The 23,131-nt window shown below is 41.2% G+C and overlaps 3 protein-coding genes across 13 annotated transcripts in view; 2 read left to right on the forward strand and 1 right to left on the reverse strand.

The window, feature by feature from the left end:
- cicb (capicua transcriptional repressor b) overlaps nt 1–5,378 on the forward strand; it is a 54,393-nt gene extending 49,015 nt beyond the window's left edge. For all 9 annotated transcript variants that reach the window (XM_041793822.1, XM_041793821.1, XM_041793824.1 and 6 more), the window contains 3 exons: nt 95–229; nt 3,038–3,169; nt 3,263–5,378. In XM_041793822.1, coding sequence (XP_041649756.1) covers nt 95–229; nt 3,038–3,169; nt 3,263–3,549 — 554 coding nt within the window. In that variant the 3' untranslated portion in view covers nt 3,550–5,378. The remainder of the gene's footprint in view (nt 1–94; nt 230–3,037; nt 3,170–3,262) is intronic.
- Nucleotides 5,379–5,881: 503 nt separating this feature from the next.
- znf526 (zinc finger protein 526) lies at nt 5,882–16,023 on the reverse strand. Of its 3 annotated transcripts, none has more exons than XM_041793548.1 (8): nt 15,709–16,023; nt 14,889–15,223; nt 14,636–14,805; nt 11,648–11,743; nt 10,758–11,533; nt 9,039–9,174; nt 7,360–8,952; nt 5,882–6,099 (listed from the first exon to the last, which is right to left on the reverse strand). In XM_041793548.1, the coding sequence occupies exons 2-8, from the start codon at nt 15,184–15,186 to the stop codon at nt 5,932–5,934; spliced, it is 3,237 nt and encodes a 1,078-aa protein (XP_041649482.1). In that variant the 5' UTR covers nt 15,187–15,223; nt 15,709–16,023; the 3' UTR covers nt 5,882–5,931. The 3 variants fall into 3 exon arrangements, with proteins under 3 accessions (XP_041649482.1, XP_041649479.1, XP_041649480.1); XM_041793545.1 differs by having other exon boundaries at nt 14,889–15,321; XM_041793546.1 differs by having other exon boundaries at nt 14,889–15,321; nt 15,654–16,023.
- Nucleotides 16,024–17,563: 1,540 nt separating this feature from the next.
- gsk3ab (glycogen synthase kinase 3 alpha b) overlaps nt 17,564–23,131 on the forward strand; it is a 29,666-nt gene continuing 24,098 nt past the window's right edge. The window contains exons 1-2 of the mRNA XM_041793098.1: nt 17,564–17,645; nt 17,750–17,935. Coding sequence (XP_041649032.1) covers nt 17,761–17,935 — 175 coding nt within the window. The 5' untranslated portion in view covers nt 17,564–17,645; nt 17,750–17,760. The remainder of the gene's footprint in view (nt 17,646–17,749; nt 17,936–23,131) is intronic.

Below are 23,131 nucleotides of genomic sequence, written 5' to 3' on the forward strand. Positions count from 1 at the left end.
GCACAGGCTGTACACTATATTTTTACTTAAAAGTTTTTTATGTAATTCTCAAGTGGGTTTGTGGGTTTGAAGTTTGTTTTCTGTGTTCTTTTAGATTTGGATTCAGCCACTGATGATCAAGTCTCTCCTAAGAGAAAAAGTCGGCGGCGCTCAAGCTGCAGCTCAGAGCCAAACACACCTAAAAGTGCCGCCAAGTGTGAGGGAGACATCTTCACCTTTGACAGAACAGGTAACTCTCAGGGAGGAACAAGAGTACATAGACATTCATCTAACCATATTTTCAAAGAATTTTGTGTACAAGAAGCACAGGTTCAGAGTTTGTACTTAAAAGATTTACCTTGGATATCTTTTATTTCATATACTTAGACCTCAGTGAGAATTTGGACTTCATGTTTTTGGAAGTGTGTTGTATTATTATCAAGTGGAAACAATAAGGAAAGGAATTTAAAACAAAAATAAATGTTATCATTTTACTTGGGTACAAATCCAAAATGCAAGCAAGTCATGAGTGACTACCAGACAATCAATATCTGCACTGTCCATTACAATGTTTGTCCATGCTTTTTATGATATACTCCACTTTACTTAAAGTATTTACACATTATATGATGCCCTAATGTGTTTTCTTGTTGTGTTTGAAAATAATTTTGATATGTAAAAATTATGCATTAAAATCCTATTTTTAATATTCAAGTACATTTACCAAGAATGTCATGAAATTTACCTGAAAGCTTCATGTGACTTGACTGAGATAGAGGTTAGATATATTCAACCTCTGTTTAAAGATTCTTCATTCAATCTCTACACAGGGATTGTGATTTTCACTCTGTCAAGTGTTCTGATTTCTGTTTGTAATTAGTTTGATGTCTGAGCTGTGTTGACCAATCACGTTTCAGCAGGCTTTTTTATATACAGGTTAAATGTTCTGTATTGACAGCAACAATTATATGACATGACATGCAGTTGAAAGTTATTTTATCTTACTGAAAGACAAATAAGAGTGATGTACAGAGCAATGAAAGAGTGCAACTCTCTCTCAAACTATATAATGCAACTGGAAATTATTAAAAGTTTAAGAGGAAATTTTAACAGTGCTTTCACATTAGGGGCCCGGTCCTGGATCCGACTGCACTCGAGCCCAAAGTCCGGTTCGTTTTGGTAGTGTGAATGCAGACAAACTGCACCCAGGCACCGGGCCTGGGCCCACTTGGGGAGGTGGTCTCGGGCGCCATTCAAGTGGACTCTGGCTCGGTTCAGATGAGATGTGAATGCAACCGCGCCGGATACGGGACAGAGCGTCATATCAGCTTTATGATGTCATCGTAAAAACTAAACTTCTTTCCACAGTGCGGCAGTTTGTTCATATTTTTCCTCTAGAAAGGGCGGAAATCATCAGAATCCAGCCAATAAACAAGCTGTTGTGACTCACCTTACAGATGAACACTAGTTGGAGTCAGTGAGAGGAGGTTCAAAGGCAATAAAAGTCTCCTGTCACTTCACTAACCGCTGTATCTGTGCAGCGCGAGCCCATTTAATCCCCTGAGCTGCACTTATATGTGCAGATACAAAGAGTGAAGTTGCTGGCATCTTAAAAAGTGATTTTAAATCACCCATGGCTTCAGGATGGACTTTTTGCTGGGTCAAAACAAAAATAATCTTCACTCTGGTCATGACCCCAGTGGTTGCCATGGTAGCTTCTTCTCTCTCCTCCTTGTTGGGGTTGTAAACCAGCTATGTGCATACTGCCACCTGCTGTTTCAGACTGAGTAAATACTCAAGTGGGCCCGGGTACGGTTCAATGTTGCTAGTGTGAAAGCAAAGCCAGCAGGGGGAGGGGGAGGAATCATGTCACGGTGCGGTTCAAAACTACTAGACCTAATGTTAAAGCACCCTAAGACACCTACCTAAAAAAATCATTAACTTAATTTTCTTAGTTTACCAGCATATTTAAAAAAAAATCAGAGATATAGGTAAATTAAATAATTAAGTTTTGATTGTATTGTTTACAGTATAATTTTCTTGATGTTGTTTAAACTTGTGTGTGCACAGATGATCTAGAACTATGGAGAGGTTTGCACAGACATTTGTAGACAGTTTTTATGCTCTAGTTAGGATGTAGGTGATGGTTTGTACTTTGTAATTGTATAGTGTTATAAAGATGTCTCTTTATTTATGTATTTTTGTATGTTTTTTGTTTATCTGCTTGGTTGTATTGTCACATTGAAATCAAGGAGAACCCAGGAAGAATAGCTGCTGCTATGCAAAAGCTAATGAGGATATAAATAAACCAAACCATACTAAACTAGAAAACAAACAGGTGGAAGTTTATTTGCACTGATGGCAACCCAGCTCACACTAAAGGGATTTTCACCATTAATTTGACTTTATTAACAAACATCTGCATCAGTGCGCAAGTAAAAAATAAATCAACTATTCAGACTTAAACAATCTGCTTGAGAATGTACAAAGCTAATCATTGGCTTTACTGCCTGAAACACATCAAAAAAGATGGAACCAAACTCCATTCTAGATAGAAAACATGCATTCTAAAACTCATTTTCAACTCTTAAGGAAAGACCGAACAAAGCCTGACTTTTTTTGAATCTGCATCATAATTATGCTATTTTGGCCAACTTTAATCTCCTTAATTGTGAGGAAAGACATTTAAATTTGTTTTGTTTTTAGGACTTATGAGTAGAGTAAAACCTCAGTTTTATTGCATACGTTTCACTGTGGACATATTAGATGAACAGTGCCACTCCTCTGGTAATGTGGACAAAAAAATATTTGAATTGCAGTCATAATCGTCACATGAAAATCATACCTGCAAGTCATTCAACATTAATGCTCACTTCACTGGAACTAAAGAGAAATCCACTTCTTTTCTAAAGGGTATAAAGCATCTGACAATGATAGACAGTGGTCTGAGATTGAGATATGTCTTCTATTTGTAGCACCTAGGAAAAACTGACCAAGCAATGATAAGATCCTTTGAAGAACATCAAACAATTATTCCATCTGTCCTCTTTTGTTCCAGCCCCGGATGGAGAAGACATCCTAGCAGAACTGGAGTTTGACAAGGTGCCGTACTCCTCCCTGAGACGAACCCTAGACCAGAGGAGAGCTCTGGTCATGCAGCTGTTTCAGGAGCAGGGCTTCTTTCCATCAGGTAAAACCCAAACACAAATAATCATCTAGAGCTTCCTCTGGACCAGTTTGGCTCTCAGATATTCATCTGTGCCCTGTTAAATTTTGTTTCCAGCTCAAGCTACTGCAGCCTTCCAAACAAGATACTCGGATATTTTTCCCACTAAAGTGTGTCTGCAGCTGAAGATTCGGGAGGTGCGACAGAAGATAATGCAGACGGCTACCCCCTCTGACGCCCCTGGTTTGGGCCCTCCTGACTCAGCTGGTCTCCCTGGACCCTCTGGCTCTCAGTCGGGAGAGGGATCTATGAGAGGAGGCGGGGACCTGCAGGATGATGAAGTGGATCAGGGGGCTGAGGGGAGCCCTGAGGATCAGCGTGATTCACAGGACTCCTCTAGATGAGGGACATTGACTGATCCGTTTCTGCCACACCTTTGCACCTGCTAAATGCTTTTAAAAGAAGACGTTTATCTACTCTGAATGCTCCTCTGGACACATCCTGGTTTCTTTCCCTCGTCTACAGCTAAGCTGTGAGACGGAGAGATGTTTGTATGCAATGTTGGGACTTTTATTTAGCAATGTGTGACTCTTGTACCAAAAAAAAGGACACATGAAAACCAGTGGCACAAAAACTACTACACAAACACAAACACCCTGCGGAATCTTTAATTCCCCACTTGAATTAGCACTCTGTATTAATTAACTCGGAGAAAGCGCTCATCAATGCCAGTGAAGGAAGGACCATTGTGTACAGCTGCACTCATTTGCCATGAAGAAGAAAGAACTCTCATTTTGGATGGAGCAACTTCCTGTTCTGAGACGGTGAACAGTCAGCAGTTTTAATTAAGGACATTTAATGTTTTATTATTTGTTTTAAATAAGGTTTAAGGAATAAAAGCAGCAATTATCTGCTTGAGGAACAAGCTGTAAGTGGACTTAACTGTTCTAAGCTTGTTTTCATGTTTCTGCTGACATTTGGGGGCTGGGCCCTCAAAAGCCAGAAACAATCTGATTTGATTGGAGAGCTTGTTCCTATGGACCTGGAAAGATCCATCTCTCCATTTTCATTTCTCACATATAGACCTTCAGGGGAGGTCTGTTGGGAGTGACTGAAATTCTAGTGGACTTCTGGCAGTGCCATCATTCCTGCAGTTACCTGTCTGGCCAAGTCGCCCCTTCTTGCAGCTGACCCGAGCACATGCCAGTAGGTAGGAACCAAGCATTCCTGTGCCTCTCATTCACTAGCCATGAAGGACGTTGGGTCAGAGTCAATAGGCACATCCTGGCTCTTAGTTGTAGAGGTCAGGCTGATTAAGCCTTAATCCTCTATTGCCAAGCAGTTTTATTAACTTTTTTAAATAATTTGATTTGTATTTAACATTGTCATATTCAGTTTGTTGTTGTACTATTCCTATGGTTATTATTATTACTCCTCATATCATTGCAGTGAACCCTGGCCCTTTGTTTTGTTCTCATTGCTAGCAGATGTTTCTTTCATTTCTGCCAGCTGTTGAGTTCTTGTATTATTTTTATATAATTTTGGAGGCAGGTGAGACTTCTCCATATCTTTACAGTTCCTCCATTTTAGTCTTCCCTTGACTGGCCTCCCACCTCAGCAAGGATCTGCGGTGCAGTTTATTTTTTATTGTTCATTTCAAAGAAGACAAACACAACATGGACCTTTCTATTCTTTCAACTGTAATAAGCCGTATGTTTGTTTTAGATCACCCCATATGCCTGTCCCTCGCTTAGTTCAATTTGATACTATCGAAACTTGTGCATCTCTTCCTCCACCTCTTTTCTTCCCTCCTTCCTCCCTTTGTCACTTTATTGCTCTCTCCAGACCTCCTTTTTAGACAGGCGGAGAGAAACCCGGGGGAAGTGAGGGGAGGGTAAAGAATCAAAAGAGAGCTGGTAGGATCTTATACTGGTTGTGTCTTTGTGCAAGACTTGGTTGTGTTGTAAATAATTACTGTAGAGTCAGTAGACTCATTATATTATTGATAAGGAAAAAAAAAATCTGTCATTGAACATGAGTCAACTTTTAAGAACAACCATTCCCGGAAGTAAAACACATGAAATGGAAAAAACAATAAATATGGCTATTAATGTTTTTGTGTTTAACTCCTTGTTCTGCTGTTCCAGTATACAAGAGAGGAATTTCTATGAATAATTTAAGTTTGTATCTGTAACTTTCAGTATGCAAATAAAAATAGATGTTCAATTAAAGTGATCTTATCGCTGGCAATGTGAAAAATTTGATTTCTTTTGCAAATACACCAAAAAGTTCAAAACTGTTCCAATTGAGTGTGTTTGTTTACCCTAAGCCAATAAACAGCAGCAGTGCTGAATCTACCTGTACTGCTGTATGATTGACACCCAAGTCACCCCTATGGAAATCATCTTGGAAAAAACATTTATTCATTTCACATCTTTACAAAGGAATATTTCACAGAGAAAAAAATTACCCATTTCATTATAAATGATAAAATTTATCAGACAAATACGATCTGAGGCACAGCCAATGGTCCTTGTTTAGGAAGAATGCCATATCTTTAAATTTAGTTTCAATTTAATACACACGAACACTGATCCCTGTTACAGTTTTGTAGAAGAGGGATGTTGATGTACTTTGGTCTGTTTTTTGCTCATAGCGTATCCTGTAATGCATTATTTTGCTTAGATGAATCATTGCTGAACACTTTCAGGCAGTAATCAGGCAGAAGTTAATGGATTTATCAAATCCGCAAACAAAAAAAAAATCTGGTTTTGCTGTGAGGTTCCTCAGAGGATCTGCAGTCCTTCCAGATTGTCCATGGCGAGTCCGTTCTCCAAAGCTGTGTGGTAGATTTCCAAGGCCTGCTCCAGAGGCAGAGCTCCGCCCTCACTGGTTTCAATGATGGCAATGGTTTCCCCAAACTCATTACACATGATGGTAGGAGTACCCTGTGCCTGAGAAGAAATCAGAACCAGGAATCAGAATCACTAGAGAAGATTTTAACATTTTCCATGGAAAAGGGAACTTGTAATGGGTTGGACAAGGAGAAAGTAAAAAGGTAATTGTTTGATTATACAAGATGAAGATGACTTCTCCACTGAGATGTCTTTGACTTTTTAAAGTGAAATGAGACATTAATCTAACCTAGCTATATAAAGGTTAAATAAAATAAATAAAAGAAGGAGCACTGGTGGACTTATTTTACATCATTGTTGCTGCAGTAAGATGCTGCACAGGGTGTCTGTGAGATCTTCTAGAGTATTATGAGTTGATAAAGTAATTCAGTCAAAATTAAGGCTTCTATAAAGTATTAAATGCAAGACTAAAAGGTCTTACATTGTGTAGTTTATTTAACTGTACAGCTTAGTTGTCTAAAGAGGCTGTAGGCTAGTTTTTCTTCCACTGTTTTCTATATTTAGCTTTAATTACATGAGATTTTTGGAAATTCTGCCAGATCTGACCTGAATTCTTCCAAAACTTGTGGAGATAAATTATTGAAGTGATGACAACTCAATTCTTCTGGGTTATGGCTGATCAGCTGCAACAATAAATTGATCACTGACACATCAATGCTTTCAAGTCAGAATGAATGATTTTAAGAATCCTGTTTGTAATCATACCTTGATTTTTTCCCCTAATACCTAAATTTAAGTTTTGTTTTTTTTTTTTTTAAACGCACTGCTTGTAAATAGATACTTTCAGATTTTATGATAGCTACTTTTGGGCCTCTTAATTAGAAAATAAGACCTTAATTTCAGCTACCTTATGGTATGTGTTTTTTATCTCATATTCTAAAAAGCCTCAAACAACGCTTAATCTACATACTACAATAAAAAACACTACTGGCATTATCTTTTTCTTTTTACATTCTTATCTTACTGTCAGCACAGATCATAAGAACTGCGTCATTACTGTCACTGGTGAGAAACTGAAGATGCGTTAAGTCTTAAAATGTATGAAGAGGGTCTTTAAATGTATTAAATCCAATGTCAGATTTTCTTTATATACCCTGGCCACAGTTGCTTAACCAAAGTGTGCTGAAATGAAGTGTAAATCACGTTATTAATCTTGACAGCACTATGTTAAACTCAAAACTTGCACTGCAAATACTTAAATTTTCCACATTGGCTAAAGTAAGCTGCTATATAAAAGTTAGCTCATGCAACCTTTATTCAGATTTTTAAGGATGAAGTGACTTTTATATCCATTCTGACCTGCTGAAGTTCCGAGGCTTGGATCTGGATCACCTGAGGCTGCCCGTTGGCTAGTTCCACCGCTGAAGCATCCACCACTGCCACAGTGGAGCCGGCCTCACCGAGTACAGCAGCCTGAGCAGCAGCTTCTTCATCGAGCCTCTGCTGTCGGGCGTGCGTCTTCTTGTGGTTTCTCAGGTTGGAGAAAGTCTTGAATGCTTTCCCGCACTGTGGACACACGTGCGGCCGCTCTCCTGTGTGTGTCCTGCGGTGTTCGGCCAGGTGCATACTCTGGATGAAACCCTTACCGCACATTTCACAGCGGAACGGCCGCTCACCTGAGTGTGTGCGCAGGTGCTCCCGCAGGTGTGTGTTCTGTCTGAAGCGCTTGCCGCACACTTGGCAGGGGAAGGGTCGCTCCCCGGTGTGAACTCGTTGGTGAAGTGCAACTCCTGAAGAGGACACAAACAATTTGCCACAGGTGGGACACTGATGGGCTTTAGGTCGCTTCCCTGTTGTACAGCCAGGTCGACCAGGTCCTAAAGTGAAGTGGCTCAGTCTGTGTAGTCGCAGATTAGCAGGAGAATTAAGCTTCTTCCAACAGATGTTGCAATCTAAACCTCCTCGCAAGACACTGGCTGAATCTCCTGATTCAACATCCTTAGAGGTTGAGGCGGACGGCTCTGAGGTCACTTCTTTTCCCAGATCTGACTGGCTGCTTGTCTCTTTGCCTACCAGTGTGGGGTGTTGCCCCAGACAGTGGCTGTCTCTCTGCCTTCTTGTCAGGAAGCCAGCCTCACAGTGAGGACATGGGAAAGGAGGCGGCGCTCCTGGATGTTGGGTGTAGCGATGTGCTGCTAACTTGGTCGGCCAGCGGAAGGTAGCAGGGCAGTCGGGGCAGCTCAAAGCTGCAACGTTAGAGTGCAGCAAGCTGTGCTGACGGAGGTTGGACGACTGAGAAAAGGAGCGGTGACAGACGTCACAGCGGTACGGTCGCACACCAGAGTGGATGAGATTGTGCCTCATCAAATTAGCTAGGGATGAGAAGGTTTTCCCGCAGTCAGAACACTGAAAAGGCCGCTCACCAGTGTGGGTACGGAAGTGGTTGCGTACATGGATCTGCTTTTTGAAGGACTTCCCACAGATGCCACAAACAAAGTTGCGCTCCGTGACGTGGGACTTCCTTTTATGGTGGACGAGTTGAAGCTGGGAAGGGAAGGTTTTAGAGCACAAACGACAAGAAAAAGACCCTTTGTCTGATGACGCAACCTGAGGCACATCTGCAGAGCCAGGAGATACTCCTTCACCTGTGTTGTCCAGAGAGGCCGAGTCTGTAGCTGAAGCAGATGTAGTGGTATCCTCCAGCTGCTGGGGGTCTTCAGTGTTGACTTCAGATGGAGCAGACATCTCCATGTTTTCCTCCTCAACCTGCTTGTCCACTTCTTCTTTCCTCTGAGAGGTCTGTTCTGGATCCTCTCCCAGTTTTTCCAGCTCATCCTCGGTGAGAGGGGCCAACAGGCTGAAGTTTACCTCAGCTGTGAGTGAATTCTTCTTCTCTCTCGCTCTCTGTAGGATGGCGAGAGCAGAGACAGATGCTCTCGTTTGAGCAGAGACCTAGAAGAAGAAACAGGCATAAATCAAACTGAAACACCATCCTTGTTTTAAGGTTGCAGAAGTGTTTTTTTTTTTTTTTAACCAACCATAGAGACAGGGACAGACATGCCGGGTGAGTCACGGTTGAGGTGGGTTCTGCGGTGGTAGAGGTACTTGGTCATGTTGGTGAAGGTTTTATTGCAGAATTGACACTTGTGAAGAGGGTCTGCAGTGTGTGACTTCCTGCAAGATATCAGGAAGGAAAGATGACTGTGCAAAACCGTTCTCAGATCAGATTTCAACTTAGCAGTTGTTTTATCATGTTTGTTGTTCAGACTGGTTTAGGAATGATCCCTCGAACAATTGGCTGCTAGTTTTGTGCCTGCAAAAGACCTAGGGCTGAACGATTTACAAAAATAATCTAATTGCGATGTTTTTTCTCAAGATTGCGACTGCAATGTGATATGTGATTATTATTAGGTTACTCACCATATGCATTTTTGAACAAATTCAAGCAATAAATCATTATATATTAAAACCTACATTCAATCAGGAACACTCATCAGACATTAGACCATTTTATTGCAAAATGCAAATAAATAGTTTTACTTGGTGAAGAAGGCTCTGCTCTAAAGAAGCTCCCTGAGTTAGTCAAGCAGCATGCTTGGACTTTCTAGGGGGCACATGGTTAGAAACCCCCATATAGATGAATACATAAATGACAATGTGTAGTGAAAAAAATTTAAGAAGCAATTAATCCATAGTAGCATGAATCTGAATATGAGGGTGCAACAAGCTTTAAGGTATAAAGGAGGCGGCTGGGGTGGGGGAGGAGAAGCTGGTTATTAGCTGATCGCTGCAGGGTGCAGGGTGTGCTGCGCATAAATCTCTGCTGCTGAAAAACTGAGTGTATTAAATTGCTATTTTGACAAATTTCAGGTTAAAGAAATATTGCAACTTCTGCAATTTGTAAATTGCAGCAGGCCATATTGCGATTTAATGTAATTCACGATTAATTACCTAGCCCTAATAAAGACCCAACCCCATTTATCATGCATCAGTGATGTAATATGGATGTACCATCCATCAGATTTCTTGCACATTATCAGCCTCCCTTTATGTGTTAAGTAAGTAGCACATTTCTAGATTATTATGTATCCATGTTTGTTGGATGTGGATTGATCATCATGCTGATTCATTAAAGGGTAATGCTTACTTATTATGCAAAGGTTTCTTGGCTGCTGCATGCTTTTCATATAATTAGATGCCCCTTATGCATATACTAGGTAGATTATCTCCTAAATAGGTAAAACTCCCTTTACCATATTTCTTTGTTTGCTTAAGAGCATGTTATTTCATTTTGGTAATAAGTAGACTTGTTGAATAAAAGTTTTCATCGGCAGGTGGGATTTCCTCATTAACATGAGTCATAAGAAGCTGTTGTTCTGTGTATTTACGTTGATGTTTATTTGTCCTTTCAATATGTTTTAATTATTCATAAATTTGATATGTTCTAATCACATATCCTATAAAAATGTACAGTAAGTGTCCTATAATATTGATTTTATTTCTGCCTCACACACTACACTCTACTTACATACAATAACCAGTGATACCTTCCAGGCCTGATGAGTACAATTGCCTTCAATAAAAGCTGAAAGGAAACCTTTGCCTGCAGTGTCCTGATAGACACTCCAAAGAGATTGTCCAATAGGATACACCCAGCCTTCTGTCAGGTGCTTTATAATGAAAGCAAATCAGGTGTGAGCATCAGCAATCACTTTTCAACTGCTGTCTTGCTGCTGTCATGTCTGCAAATCTCCTACCTGTGCATGATGAGCGTCATCTCAGTAGTAAAACCGTTGCCACAGTCCACACACAGGTACCTGGCTACACCAGAGTGTGTGCGCATATGTGTCTGCAGTGAAGTTGCCTTCTTGAACACCTTGCCACACTCTGGACATTCATGTGTCCCCTGCTCATGTACTCGCTTGTGAGCAGTGAGCCGGTTAACTGACGTGAAGGTGCGGTTACAGAGCTCACACTGCTGTGGTTTAGCCCACACCGTGGCTCTTTTTTCTGCCACTCTGACTCGAATGTCCTCTGCCTTCTCCATTGTCTCCTCCCTCCCTCGCACCTCTTCAAAGGTCCCCATGACGCCTGGCTCACCGCTCTCTTTGTCCTGAGCCAGGAAATGCTCCCCCTGGTGCTGGAGGAAGTCCTCTGGGGTCTGGAAGAGAAGGGAGCACTCAGAGCACTCATATGGGTGGATAACCACCACCTCTGTTGGCTGCTGCTGCTGGCCATCACCCTGGACAGCAGGGGCCAACCTTAACTCCAGTCTCTGGACACCGTTTTCCAGCACCCCAAGCTTTGTAGCAGAGTGTCGGCCCACAGCGGGGAGCAGAGGGGGGAGCTTGGAGCGACGCTGACTGGGAGTGTTGGAGTTGTCAGCCAGAGCCTGAGCTGTGAGGATCTGCAGGTGCATGGTGGCTGATCCGGGGGTAGGAGTCACTGGAGGCAGTAGGGAGGAACGAGAGGGTGTAGCAGGTTTGGAGACAGGCTGACGCTTCTTCTGTTGTTGCTGCTGCTGAGCAAGTACCTGGAAAATACACCCATAGTTTAAAAATACACTTACTAACATGGCAATACCTTAAAACCCTTCATGTAGATCCCAAACGGGTTCCTCTGTTATTATTATAACAATTATAAATACCTGTGCCAAGATCTCTCCAGCCTGTTGTTCACTCAGCACATACTTCTGCATACTGTTCAGTGGAGTGACCGTGCCATCAGGCTGCAGCACGTACTCCTGTTTCAGGAGACAAAACCCCAAAAATTAAAGCATTGTTTTACACAATAAGGGAGCAAATAGATAATTGTGGAAGTATGTAAACAGTCTTAGAGAGGCTCTCTCCTTCAGTTAATTATCACATATTTTAGAAACTTGATGTCTGCCACTTGGCTGTGACAAACTACAGTTTTCTAGAATTACAGTTCAGCTGCAGCAACACCACCCAGCTCTGCTGGTCTTCACAACCCTTTTCAGAGTCACAGAGGTAAAACTTTCTTTTTAAAGCAATGTGGGGTGTATGAATCTGACTATGTGAAACGATTACATATTCAGAAACATTGTGGGAAATTCTTCAAAACATTTCAACCAAATTCTGAGATTTAGGGATGGCTCCTCTCCTGTATTAAGAAATATTACAAAAACAAATTCTCTTCTTTTGCTTTTGACAGCTATTGTAAATGTTTTGAATGAAGTGAACAAAAATTGGGTGACTGAACGGAATAAAGCACTGCAGTCAGCAATACTGTACTTTTCATTAGTAAACCCCATCTCCTTTAGGATGATTTTACAGGATGACTGCATTGGCACAATCTAGAGAAGTGGTTTGTACTTTACTTGCCCAAGACACATCTAGGATCAAGCCAAAATCTTAAGGCACACCTTCTTCATTGTAGGGGGAGAGAAAATCCCACTCCTCTCTGAACAACCTATTAAAAGCCTGGGGAGACAGTACTCAGCAGAGCTTTCGGACAAACAGCTGGGGACAACCGTGAACAGCTCTCAGAAGGCCTGGCAAAGATCAACCAAAGCCAACTCCCAGGCAAGTAAAAAGTCTGGTGCTACCAATTTACACTCTACAAGAGGGTGATGTGGCCACTGAAAATGAGTGAGATCCCCTCATCCACCGCAAGTAAGATGGATGAAAAAGCCAACTCATTCATCCAAAAGTGGTTGGGGCTGCCACGGTGCTTCTCTGCAACGGGCCTCTTCAGATGGAACACCCTCCAGCTGCCGCTTCAGTCCATCAGTCTGGGCTACAAGCAGGAAAAGACCAGGCTCACTCTTAAGTTGAGAGAGTCTGCTGACCAGTCTGTAAGAAATGCAAACGCCAAGGTTCCGACAGGCCGGAAGTGAAACGCCCAAACTGAGGTTGACCAAGCCATCAGTCATCTGCAACATCAAGAGATTGTTGGCAGAGTGCAGGGCTAGGAACAGCAGGGCTAGGATGGGGAGAAGCACAATGGTTCTGGTCCAAGGCCAGCCGCAAAGAGAGGAAGGAGCTGGTGGTGGTGGAGGTGACAAGGATGGAGGAAAAGCACCACAAGATCAAGGCCGTGTCGCAGGGCCGACAAGGAAGCTGGACAACCTTGGAGGGAGTTAACTAAAAACTAAAAGACCTGTTGAAGGCAGGGCTCAACTTCCTCATCAGCTCCACATATGACATGCCTCCCTGTCCTCGTAACCTTCACCAGTGGTTCAGGAGTGAGGAATGCTGCACACTCTGCAACACCCCTAACGCAAGCCTCCAGCACATCTTGTCAGGCTGTAAGATTGCGCTCTCCCAGGGCCACAACCAGGTCCTGAGAAAGCTAGCCGAGGTGCTGGAGGGGCGTCGACAGGAGAGGGAAGGATTACCACCAGCAGAGAACCTCAACCACATCAGCTTCATAACCGAAGGTGGTGGGGGGAGAAACATCAGGCCAAGAGAAACACCTAGGCCATTTTCCCCCAACCAGGAGTGGGACATGAGAGTCAACTTTGACAGGCAGCTCCATTTCCCGGTCAAGATCACTGCTACATCCCTCCGCCCTGACATAGTGGTGTGGTCCACCAAGGCAAAATCCGTGCTCCTCATTGAGCTCACAATACCAGCAGAGGAGGGGATTGAGGCCGCCCACAAAGGCCAAGTACTCAGAGCTGGCTGTTGAGTGCCGGGAGGCTGGCTGGAAGACTACCATCTATCCAGTGGAGGTTGGATGCTGAGGCTACGTGGGGCTGTCAACCACACGCCTTTTGAGGGATAACGTAGGTGAATGGTGGTTTCTGGCTGATAACCCTGCAGCTGACCCATGGGCACGGGAGGATGTTCAACCAGCAGCAATGCCCAGCAGGTGATTCCACCTTCCTGTAGATCTACTTTATGCAAATCAACTCTTCAACATGTGTTAAAGGATCTGTCACTGTTGTACTTGCAGTAATAACATATGGGTACAGATTCTCACAGCACACATAAACTTGCCAGACCATTTGAGAACCACTGTTCTAGAGGCGATGAGACATGCATGATAAGGTTGTCAAAATGTTAAATACTTTGATTCTTTTTAATACTGCATCCTTTCAATGATACAATATCCACCACTTCTACAGATATAGTCATATTTTCAACTCAACAGCGTGCGCTGGAGCCAGCATCACTAAAGATACAGATGTAGAGAAATAAGATGATATATTGTGATAGTTTTACAGCAGTTGAACCCTGAAATCTTAGAAACACGCCATCATATGTGCACAGACATGAAAGTACGTTAAAGATTTTGCCTTATTTTGGAGCACAGATGGCCTAGTGGTTAGGTCACGCTCCACGAATGTGTCAGAGATTGCACTAGACTTTTTGCAATCCGCCATTTTTACAGACAGGGTCGTAAAAAGTCTGTTTTACAATCTGTCATTGTAATTTTCTTTTTAATATTTTTAATATAAATATAATGAAATATGAAATAATTAGTAGCACTTAATTTATAATGCAAGGGTTTCCAAACTAATATTTTACATTTAAAAAACATCAGTTAGTCTTTTAATAATCAGTGATCTGGACTAATATACAAAGAGTGCTTTAGCATTCAGAACAAAGATATGTAGCATTAAAGTGAATAAATCCCTCATTTGTCTGTGCAGTGTTTGGTCCCTTACCATGGTCTCTGTGTTGCTGTGTGTACTGCTCCGACTGTGGGTGTGTCTATGCTCCAGCCAGGTATCAGGGGAGTCGAACAGAGCCAGACAGTCCAAACACTGGTACTGGACAGGCCCTGGCACCTGAGCCTCTGATGCTGCTTCTGCTGCTTCTGAAACCTCACATAGCGCTGTGGACCAGTCATATCTATTAATAAACTTCCACAAAACAGCATCATGAGCAGATTTTAACATAGCCAAACAAACATCTTACTTTGCTGCTCCACCTCCATCCCAGCCTCCCTCATGTGCATCTCCTGGTGTTGCAGCAGCTCCTCTGGGTTGACTAGAAGGGCTCCACACTCCAGACACTGGTACTGCTGGGTTTGTCCCATCTCGTGGATACTGTGGATGGTCATGGCTTCCCCAACCTCCCCTTCTACCTCCTGTCCAGTGTGGATCTGCTGGTGGATCAATACCTCCTCAAGGGTGTTGAAGAGCTGATGGCACTCGCTGCACATATACTGATGCTCCACATACACACCATCTGCATCCTCTTGCTGCTCGGCCATGCTGATACTGGTGTGATTGTGTGTTAACTTGTTAAAGCTATATCATGTAAGGGTTTGTGTGAGAATAGATATGGTGAGTTTACTTCAAACTGTTGTGCCCAATGTGTTTATAGTCGCAGTGTACAAGGATCGCACCTGTGGAAAAAAGAAAAACACATTGCATCATGTAACACGTAGCTGTTTGAATACAACCATGAGCAGTCACGAGTATATGGTTGCAGTATTTATCTCACATCACACAGACAGCGACATCATCATCACACTGATTTTTAAACTAATAGGGCTGATGTATAGGGGGGAAACAGTAGTGTTTACAGAGACAATATGCAAAAATCCCGCGAAAAGATACCGCAATTACAGCTGTTAGCCGTACAAATGCTATTGCTAACAACACGACTACTGCCCAGAAGTGCCGCATTAATCACTGTCTGATTCTCATGATAAATTTGATTCATATCTTTGTTTACAGTGTGTGATGGCATATGGAGAGCTGTTGGCGGCGCTCCCTCCGATATTGCAGACCTGTTTCTCGGCACCGCGGTTTCCTGACGGCGGCTCCCCGGTTCGTCGGGCGGTCCGTCAGGCGGCGCTACCCACTTTTCCCCGAAGCTCTCCGGCTACGACGGCGGGCCCTTCTTTTCCCTCTCCTCTCATTTACTCTCGTCGGACAATCCCTCTTGTAGCCTTTAGTTCGCCAAAGCCAGCGTCTTTCCAGAGTCCCTATTCACCGACTGGGATAAAGAAATCAAATAAGTGAAAAATGCCCATAGGAAATTACATTTCAAAGCGTGTAATGAAACGTTTGCCAGTTGATCGCGTCCATTCTTGTGATATCAAGCCCGCCCAATGCGGTAGTCTCAAAGATTTCAGCTCCTGTGATTGGACAGACTGACTGTCATTCAGAGAGTGCTAATTTATGGGTATTGTAGTTTTTTACAATTCGCTACGTCCTTTTCCTGCAAATATGTTTATGAAGTTTGTGTACATTTGAGCAAGGATTCACTGTGTTTAATAATCGTCATACATCCAGAAAGTTTAAGTTAATCGTTTCCATATAATTTTAAAAACTGATATTGAATGTTCTTGTGTACCATTTGCTGTGTTTTCATAAAACAGTTTATAATAGCAATTTTGGTCTGTAGGTATGTTTGTTGTGGTTTTCTTACTGAAACTATAGCTTCAAATGTTTGTCACCACCTTTTTGTAATGCAAAATATTTGTAAGCACCATTTTTGTTATATAATCACAAAAAAATTAAACAGTATCAAACATTTAAAAATCAAGGGAAAGTAAAGTGCATAGTATTAGACAGTTTAACATTTTTGTTACACAATACAATAAGCTCCATTAATTTAATGCATACCATTTACTTAAACGACACCTTTAAGAGTGTTAAATATTGTACAGTTGTACAGAGTTGAACTAACACTGGTGGGTTACTCTGTCAAATAACTCCATCACTGAGGGCCATACGTCTCAGAATGGAGTTAAAATTACACGTCGGGAGTTAAGATCACCTCCAAATGTTTAACCTGAGATAGCAATACTCCAGTTTTTGCTGTTTATGGATGTACTACTGTGTGGTCAACTGATGGGGAAAAAGTATTGTACTCGAATAAAAGTACAATTACTGTGGTTAAAACTTAGTGAAATAGAAGCACTGATTTCAGAATGTACTCAAAAAGTAAAAGTATATCCATACTAGCATTCTACCCAAAACAGTACTCAATAGCAGTTATCTGAGTAATTGTAATTAATTACTTTCCAAACCTGGCATTAGAGAACAAACAAATCAAAAGTGACCAAAGGATAAAGATGGTGAAATCATTCAAGAAATCTGTAATCAGGTAAACTTATGTTTAGATTTTCTTTTTAATAATTATGTTTATGGTCTTAATAATATGTTTACATCGAGCGATGAAAGCTATGAATTATGGGTGGGTTTTTGGAATCTGGATTTATGAACATGGAAAATACTGAGTAATATCAGGAAGTTAAACGGTTTGTAGCGGTTCTTTTCTTTGTTTTCATACAATTAAATATCTTTAGGTGCAAGGTTTATTAAGGGTTTTATATATGTTAAAAAGTTCTCAATAGCTTTCCAAAATTAAATGATCACTGGATATTTATAAAATTTGTGCATTATATTGCCTTCTTTCTTTTTGCAAAAAGCCACAAGGTTACTCATCTCAGCAAATCTTGAAATGTAAGAGTTAGTGTTATATGTTATATATATTATTTTTATATTGCTTTAATTGGATTTTTATGAGGAATGATAAACTTGTAGCCATTTGTCGCCACCTTTGATTGATTGTATCCTGTACCCGAAGACACCAATGACTCATTTTCCCATTAACCCTTGCGAGCTTACGTCGTCGTGCGTCAACTCCCCAGTCCCCCCCACCATCGCTGTTCTACAGAGGAAGAAAGGGGGAGACGGGCAACCTATACTGAACGCTGTGAGTGTAGTTTATATTATTTTTCGATTATTTAAACACCGATATATAGTGTTTGTTCTTACCGGCCTGGCTGCCGTTAACGTTCAACCTTGCCCCGGGTTTAGTTCACACAAATATGAGCGGCAGCGGGCGAGCCAGGACCAGCTCATTTGCCGAGCCTCCCGGAGCTCCCGGATCCGCTGCAGCCGGTGCCGGATCAGCAGTAGCCGGTGGAAGCTCGACAGGAAAAACTGGGGCTTCACAAGCCAGTGGAAGCAGCTCGACGAGCTTTGGGAATTTGAAACTGCCCAGTAAGTATTATCCTGCATTTCCACCATAAGCCAGACTTTCCCATTTTTTACAAAGGCTTGAATGAATTATTATTTTTAAAGAAATGTATCGGACTAGAATTAATGTCGATCATTGTCGCGGAGCTAACCTTAGCCAGCAAGCTATTAGCTGGTTAGCTAACTTCAGTTAGCTGTTTAGCTAACGTTAGCTGTGTTTTTCATTAAGGACCCACTGCGATCAAGGGCTTTTTTTCGCACGGCCAACATTGTATTTTACCACTGGAGCAAGCTTCAAAGTATGCTGCTGATATTTTAATTATTTCGTAGATAATGTTCTGTCAGTTTTTCGGACCTATTTATTACACTGTAACCAAGGAGAAGAGTTGGTGTCAGCGGACGCTCTTACATATTCGCCATTAATATCAGATGTGGAGGCTAGTAGCTTGCTAGCATTTAAAGATTGATTTTAACTGCCTTAACTTTTAGACGTTGACCCTGGTCTAGCCTGATTTTTCACCTTTTGTGCCAGACGAGGATAATGTTAGTGTACGTTGTGCGATGGTCTGTAGAATTAGAAGTTTTCTCATTTGAAGAAACAGCAAATAAAAAGACTGAGTTTTAGCTGCCTATGGACAAGCCTATGATGACTTATGCATGTTTTAAAGAACAGGGGAAAGACTTCTCACAGTTGTTCAAGTACAGAAATTAATCCAGGTTCATTTTCCATAGGGAACTGACAATTCTTAAAACGCATAATGATTTTGTAAGTGAATTTTGCACATTACCCATACAACTGTGTTAGCACCCCTTATGTTGGAGACAGCTTCTGAATTACATTGTACATCTGTGCACCTTGATCAGCTCTTACACTGATGGTCGTACATGCTCACTGCAGCCATGATTTTGACTATTTAGGTGAGCCTCTTTCATGCCAGCAATAGTTTAGACTCTCCGCTGATTTGTTGGTGCAATGACAAGAAGGTGCAGAATACTCATGGGTCATTTAGCTTTGCACCAGCAGCACTGAGCTGTAGATCTGTGGGGTTGGACGGAAGTCTGTATGTCATATTGCGTGTAAGAAAAAGGTGAGCATTTTTTACCATAAACAGGAAATAATAGCTGGTCGTTTTTGGCTTGACTGAAATTAAGAACATAATTTCCTATATAATATCTGATGACAATGGTAAATGTTTGGATGGGTCCTAAATGAAGGAATTGCGGCGTTACAGATGCAGGTTGCTGTAGCAGGTATTGGAAGATAAAAGCTGACCAGTGCTTCTTTGCAATAGGTCTGCTATATGTAGTATACAGCCAATTTGGAGATGTCCATCAGGGGTTTTTACCAATTCATACCAGAAGGTTTGATTGTATGCAAACTTTTCTTAATTCTCAGATTTTCTTGGGATTTTTCTTTCATCAGGATTATCTGCATTTTGTGAAAGCATTGTGTTTCTCACAAGGTTGATCAGACCCTTCAGATAACCCAAATTAAAGTAATGCAATGATTACAGCAAGCTCACTTAATTTTACCTTTTGGCCTTACAAACTAAGTGTATTTCTCACACAAAACAAGCTCTCTGGTAGAGACATAAAAAGAAAAACAGTTGTTTCATCTTAAATGTGCTTTGGAAAACTGAACAGGATTATGTCTTCTTGCTCAGATGCTGTCACATGCTTTGCAACGATCTGTATTTTTGAAATGGATGATTTCCTCTTCATTTTATCTCCCCTTGGTTTTTGCAAAAAAAAAAAAAAAAAGCCAGTCAGTCAATAGAGATGTCTTTATTATAGCCTAATCTTTTAACTCAAAATGGACAACTTGATTAGATCAAGACAACTTTGTCGATCAAAATGGGTAATTTATTTCAGTTGAGAGCATGTTTATGTGGTTCAGCTTTTAGTTTGGGTCAGCAGTTACAAGGAAAAATACTTTTCCAACAGCCAGAAATAACAAGCAATTAGTGAATTAACTCTTAATACTTATTCCATTGCCCCGAAACAGAAAAGTATGTCAAAGGGAACAACTAAATGGTGTCTGCAGCAATATTGAAAATACAAAGTCATCATTGAGAGCAGGAGGTGAGGAGACCAGCTGAGGCTCACAGAAAGAGGAGGAAGAAGGAAATATGTAGCTATTTTAGCTCAATGGGGCCTGAAGGGATGAAGCAAAGTGATCAGAAGGGGTGGGGGCTGTTGCAAAATCATTTTAAAGCCTCTGTAATTATGAAATGATTTGTTTCTAGTAACAATAGCAGACAGACAGGGCATTTATTCATTAATTCAATTTCCTTAAATCTCCCTTTATTGTCTAGTTAAATCAAAACTTCTATTTGAAATGCTACGACAAATATTTCACAGGCCTGATCAAAACATAGTCCTGAATAAGTTTAAATCAGAAATGTTATGATCACATTTTAGTCGAGTTTAAACATGAGCGAGTGTGCCTGTCCAGAATCAGTTAGTTTATAGTTATTAACACTGTAAGGTTTTTTCACTAAAACAAAAACTGAAAATCAACCCATGCTCAGGCCAGCTGGACGATGACAAAAGAAAAACCCAATTTTAAGGAAGACTTACTTATGCTGACAATGCTGACCTACTTTTTTTTCCTGAATACATATCCTTTAACTACAACAAGTTGTCCTTACATCCTGATATTAATCTTGAAATTCTCAGTTGGATCTAAAACCCTCAAGCTATACTTGAAGGCTGCATCAGTGCCGCAGACCTTAATTCTATTTTTTTTGTTCGGATCTAATGTTTTTGTTTTGCTGTTCACATTACTTTTTAAATGTAGCATATTTCAGACTCCTGTGCGAACTGATCAGCGATCCTGGATTGACCCTTAAGCACAAGTAAACAACAAAGACGTCACACACTGACCAGTGTAAAGAGAGATTATTTCATAGTAGGCAAAACTGGTGATCTGCAACCCTGTGCAGGAGAACAAAGTACCATTCTTCACAGTTTTTGAGGTAACTTAGGGTTAACTCTGTCTTCAGTACTACAAAGGTAGTTGACGTCTTGTTGGGGTAGATCATGAAGGTCACTAGTGCTGAACACCTGACCTGCTCTGCTGGAGGTGATATTCAGGATAGTGTAGGAGATAAGAAATTAAATGCGTGAAACTCTTGTCTACTGGCCAACAAATCTCTTGGTCCTGGAAATCTGTGAGTTAATATTTGCAACTGACTTAACAGCCTGTATGAGCTGTATGTGCAAAATAAGACAGGAAACTTTAAGCTGAACCAACAAAGTGGGTTATAAAGACTGAAGTTTTAAGTCGGAACTACATTTGAATATCATATTTATATCAGCCTAAATAATTGTAGAAATATCAGTAAATTGGATGCAGATATAAGCCGTTTTTACACAGAGATTCCGCAATAAAGTCAAAAAAGGAATGCCCGTCTCTGTTCCGCAACGAGCAATTCACACAAAGGTGTAACAGAGCCGTGCACACCCGAGCATAGACACAAACACCCCGGCGTCCTGCAATCAGTTGGCAGCCGCTGCCCGAGCTGCTGCTTTCAATGAAACTCGAAACTCTGGATTTCTCAGTTCAAAACTTTGTATTTTTCTAAATGAAATACGGGGAACTAACATGAACATTCATTTTGATCGATTAGATACAATAGTTTTTTTTCCCTCCATGTTTCTGAGTTGGAGGTCCGACTTTAAGCAATGTAACAGCGCATGTATTTACATCGGAGGTCTGAAACTTCAGAGAACCGAGCTCACTTGAACACATCATGGAACTTTTCAGATGCTGCTGTGAGCAGCGATGTGTCTGCTCTCTCCTCTCCTGTACAGAGTGTGATCAGCTCTCTAACCTCGCAGTCTCTCCAGTTAATCCAAATTATTCTTTGTTTTATCCCCTGTTGTTTTCTCCACTGAAAGGCCGCACTGGTTTTTAAATCTTCTGTTTATGGAGACAGCAGCACACGCTTGCCGTTTCAGAATGTCGTGACGTCCTTCACACTCGTTGCGGAAAAGTCTGTTACGGCGCTGATACTACCTCTCAATTTGGATCAGAGGTGGGGCAAGATTGACCCCTCCCCCCCATTGCGGAACGGTCGCTTTCATACAGAACGGCATTGCTGAACGAAGGCATTACAGACACGGAAAAGAGAGGCAGTGTGAAAGTAGCTAAAAATCTAGTATTGTGTATCCCTAATGACAGGCTATATCGTTTATCCTTTACAGTTATCATCCTACAACAGGGACTAAAAGTAATAAAGCCTGAGGACTTAAAATATGTTTAAAGTGAAAAATAAGCCAACTTTCAACTTATAAAGACTTATTCACTTTTATCAGCCCATACTGCTCCATATGCCCTCGTGCTGAATATATAACATCTTAAACATTCAGACATGGCAGATATAAGAAAATAATTATATCAAGGTCAGGCACAGGGTTCTATTACTCAGATCTAATGTGCACTAATGGTAAAAAGGGACATTAGAATCTTAACTTGCACATACACAGTCAGATTTTCCCTGCTTTTATGTTTTTCTTATGTTTTTATTTTGGACTAAGTATTTCACTTCCTCATATTTTACTACTGTCACAGTTTTCTTTGACTTTATAACTTATAATAATCTGCTGACTTGTCAATTGTTGTGATATGCTGGGTCTGCTCAACACAGATTGTCATGAAAGCCCCCCCTCCTGTTTGTGTAGACCTTTGACGAATGAGTCACATGCATCCCCCACTGTTCAGACTGTAGTCACATTGCAAATGATGTGATCTGTATGTGATTTGGATCCACCTATAAAACTGGTCCACGTCTGATCTTAAAAGCTCAGACTTGTGCAAAAAAAAAAAAAAGAAAAATCTGGACCAGTTCACTTTTGTCACCAGTGTGAACACGGCCAAATACCCACAGATTTTTAACATTACAAATGTTTAAGTAGATAGATGCTCACATACCATTGTGGTAGTGACCCTTTAAGTGAACTGAGAATTAGTAAAATGGGATTCACCTGTACAGAATTCAATCTTTATTAATGTCTTAATGAAATTAAGTGTTCCATTACCAGCAGATTAGTTTTAAGTGTCAGATTAATCACTGCAATCCCTGGCCTCATATTACTCCCTATTAGGAGGAATTCTGAGTAGTTTGGCATAATATGATTTTGGAAAAAAAATACTCCATATTGGACAACTCTTGACAACAATGATGCTCTAAGTTATGCATCATTGATAACTGTTTT

The sequence above is a fragment of the Cheilinus undulatus genome, linkage group 8 (assembly GCF_018320785.1).
Source record: "Cheilinus undulatus linkage group 8, ASM1832078v1, whole genome shotgun sequence".
NCBI classification, from domain to species: Eukaryota; Metazoa; Chordata; class Actinopteri; order Labriformes; family Labridae; genus Cheilinus; species Cheilinus undulatus.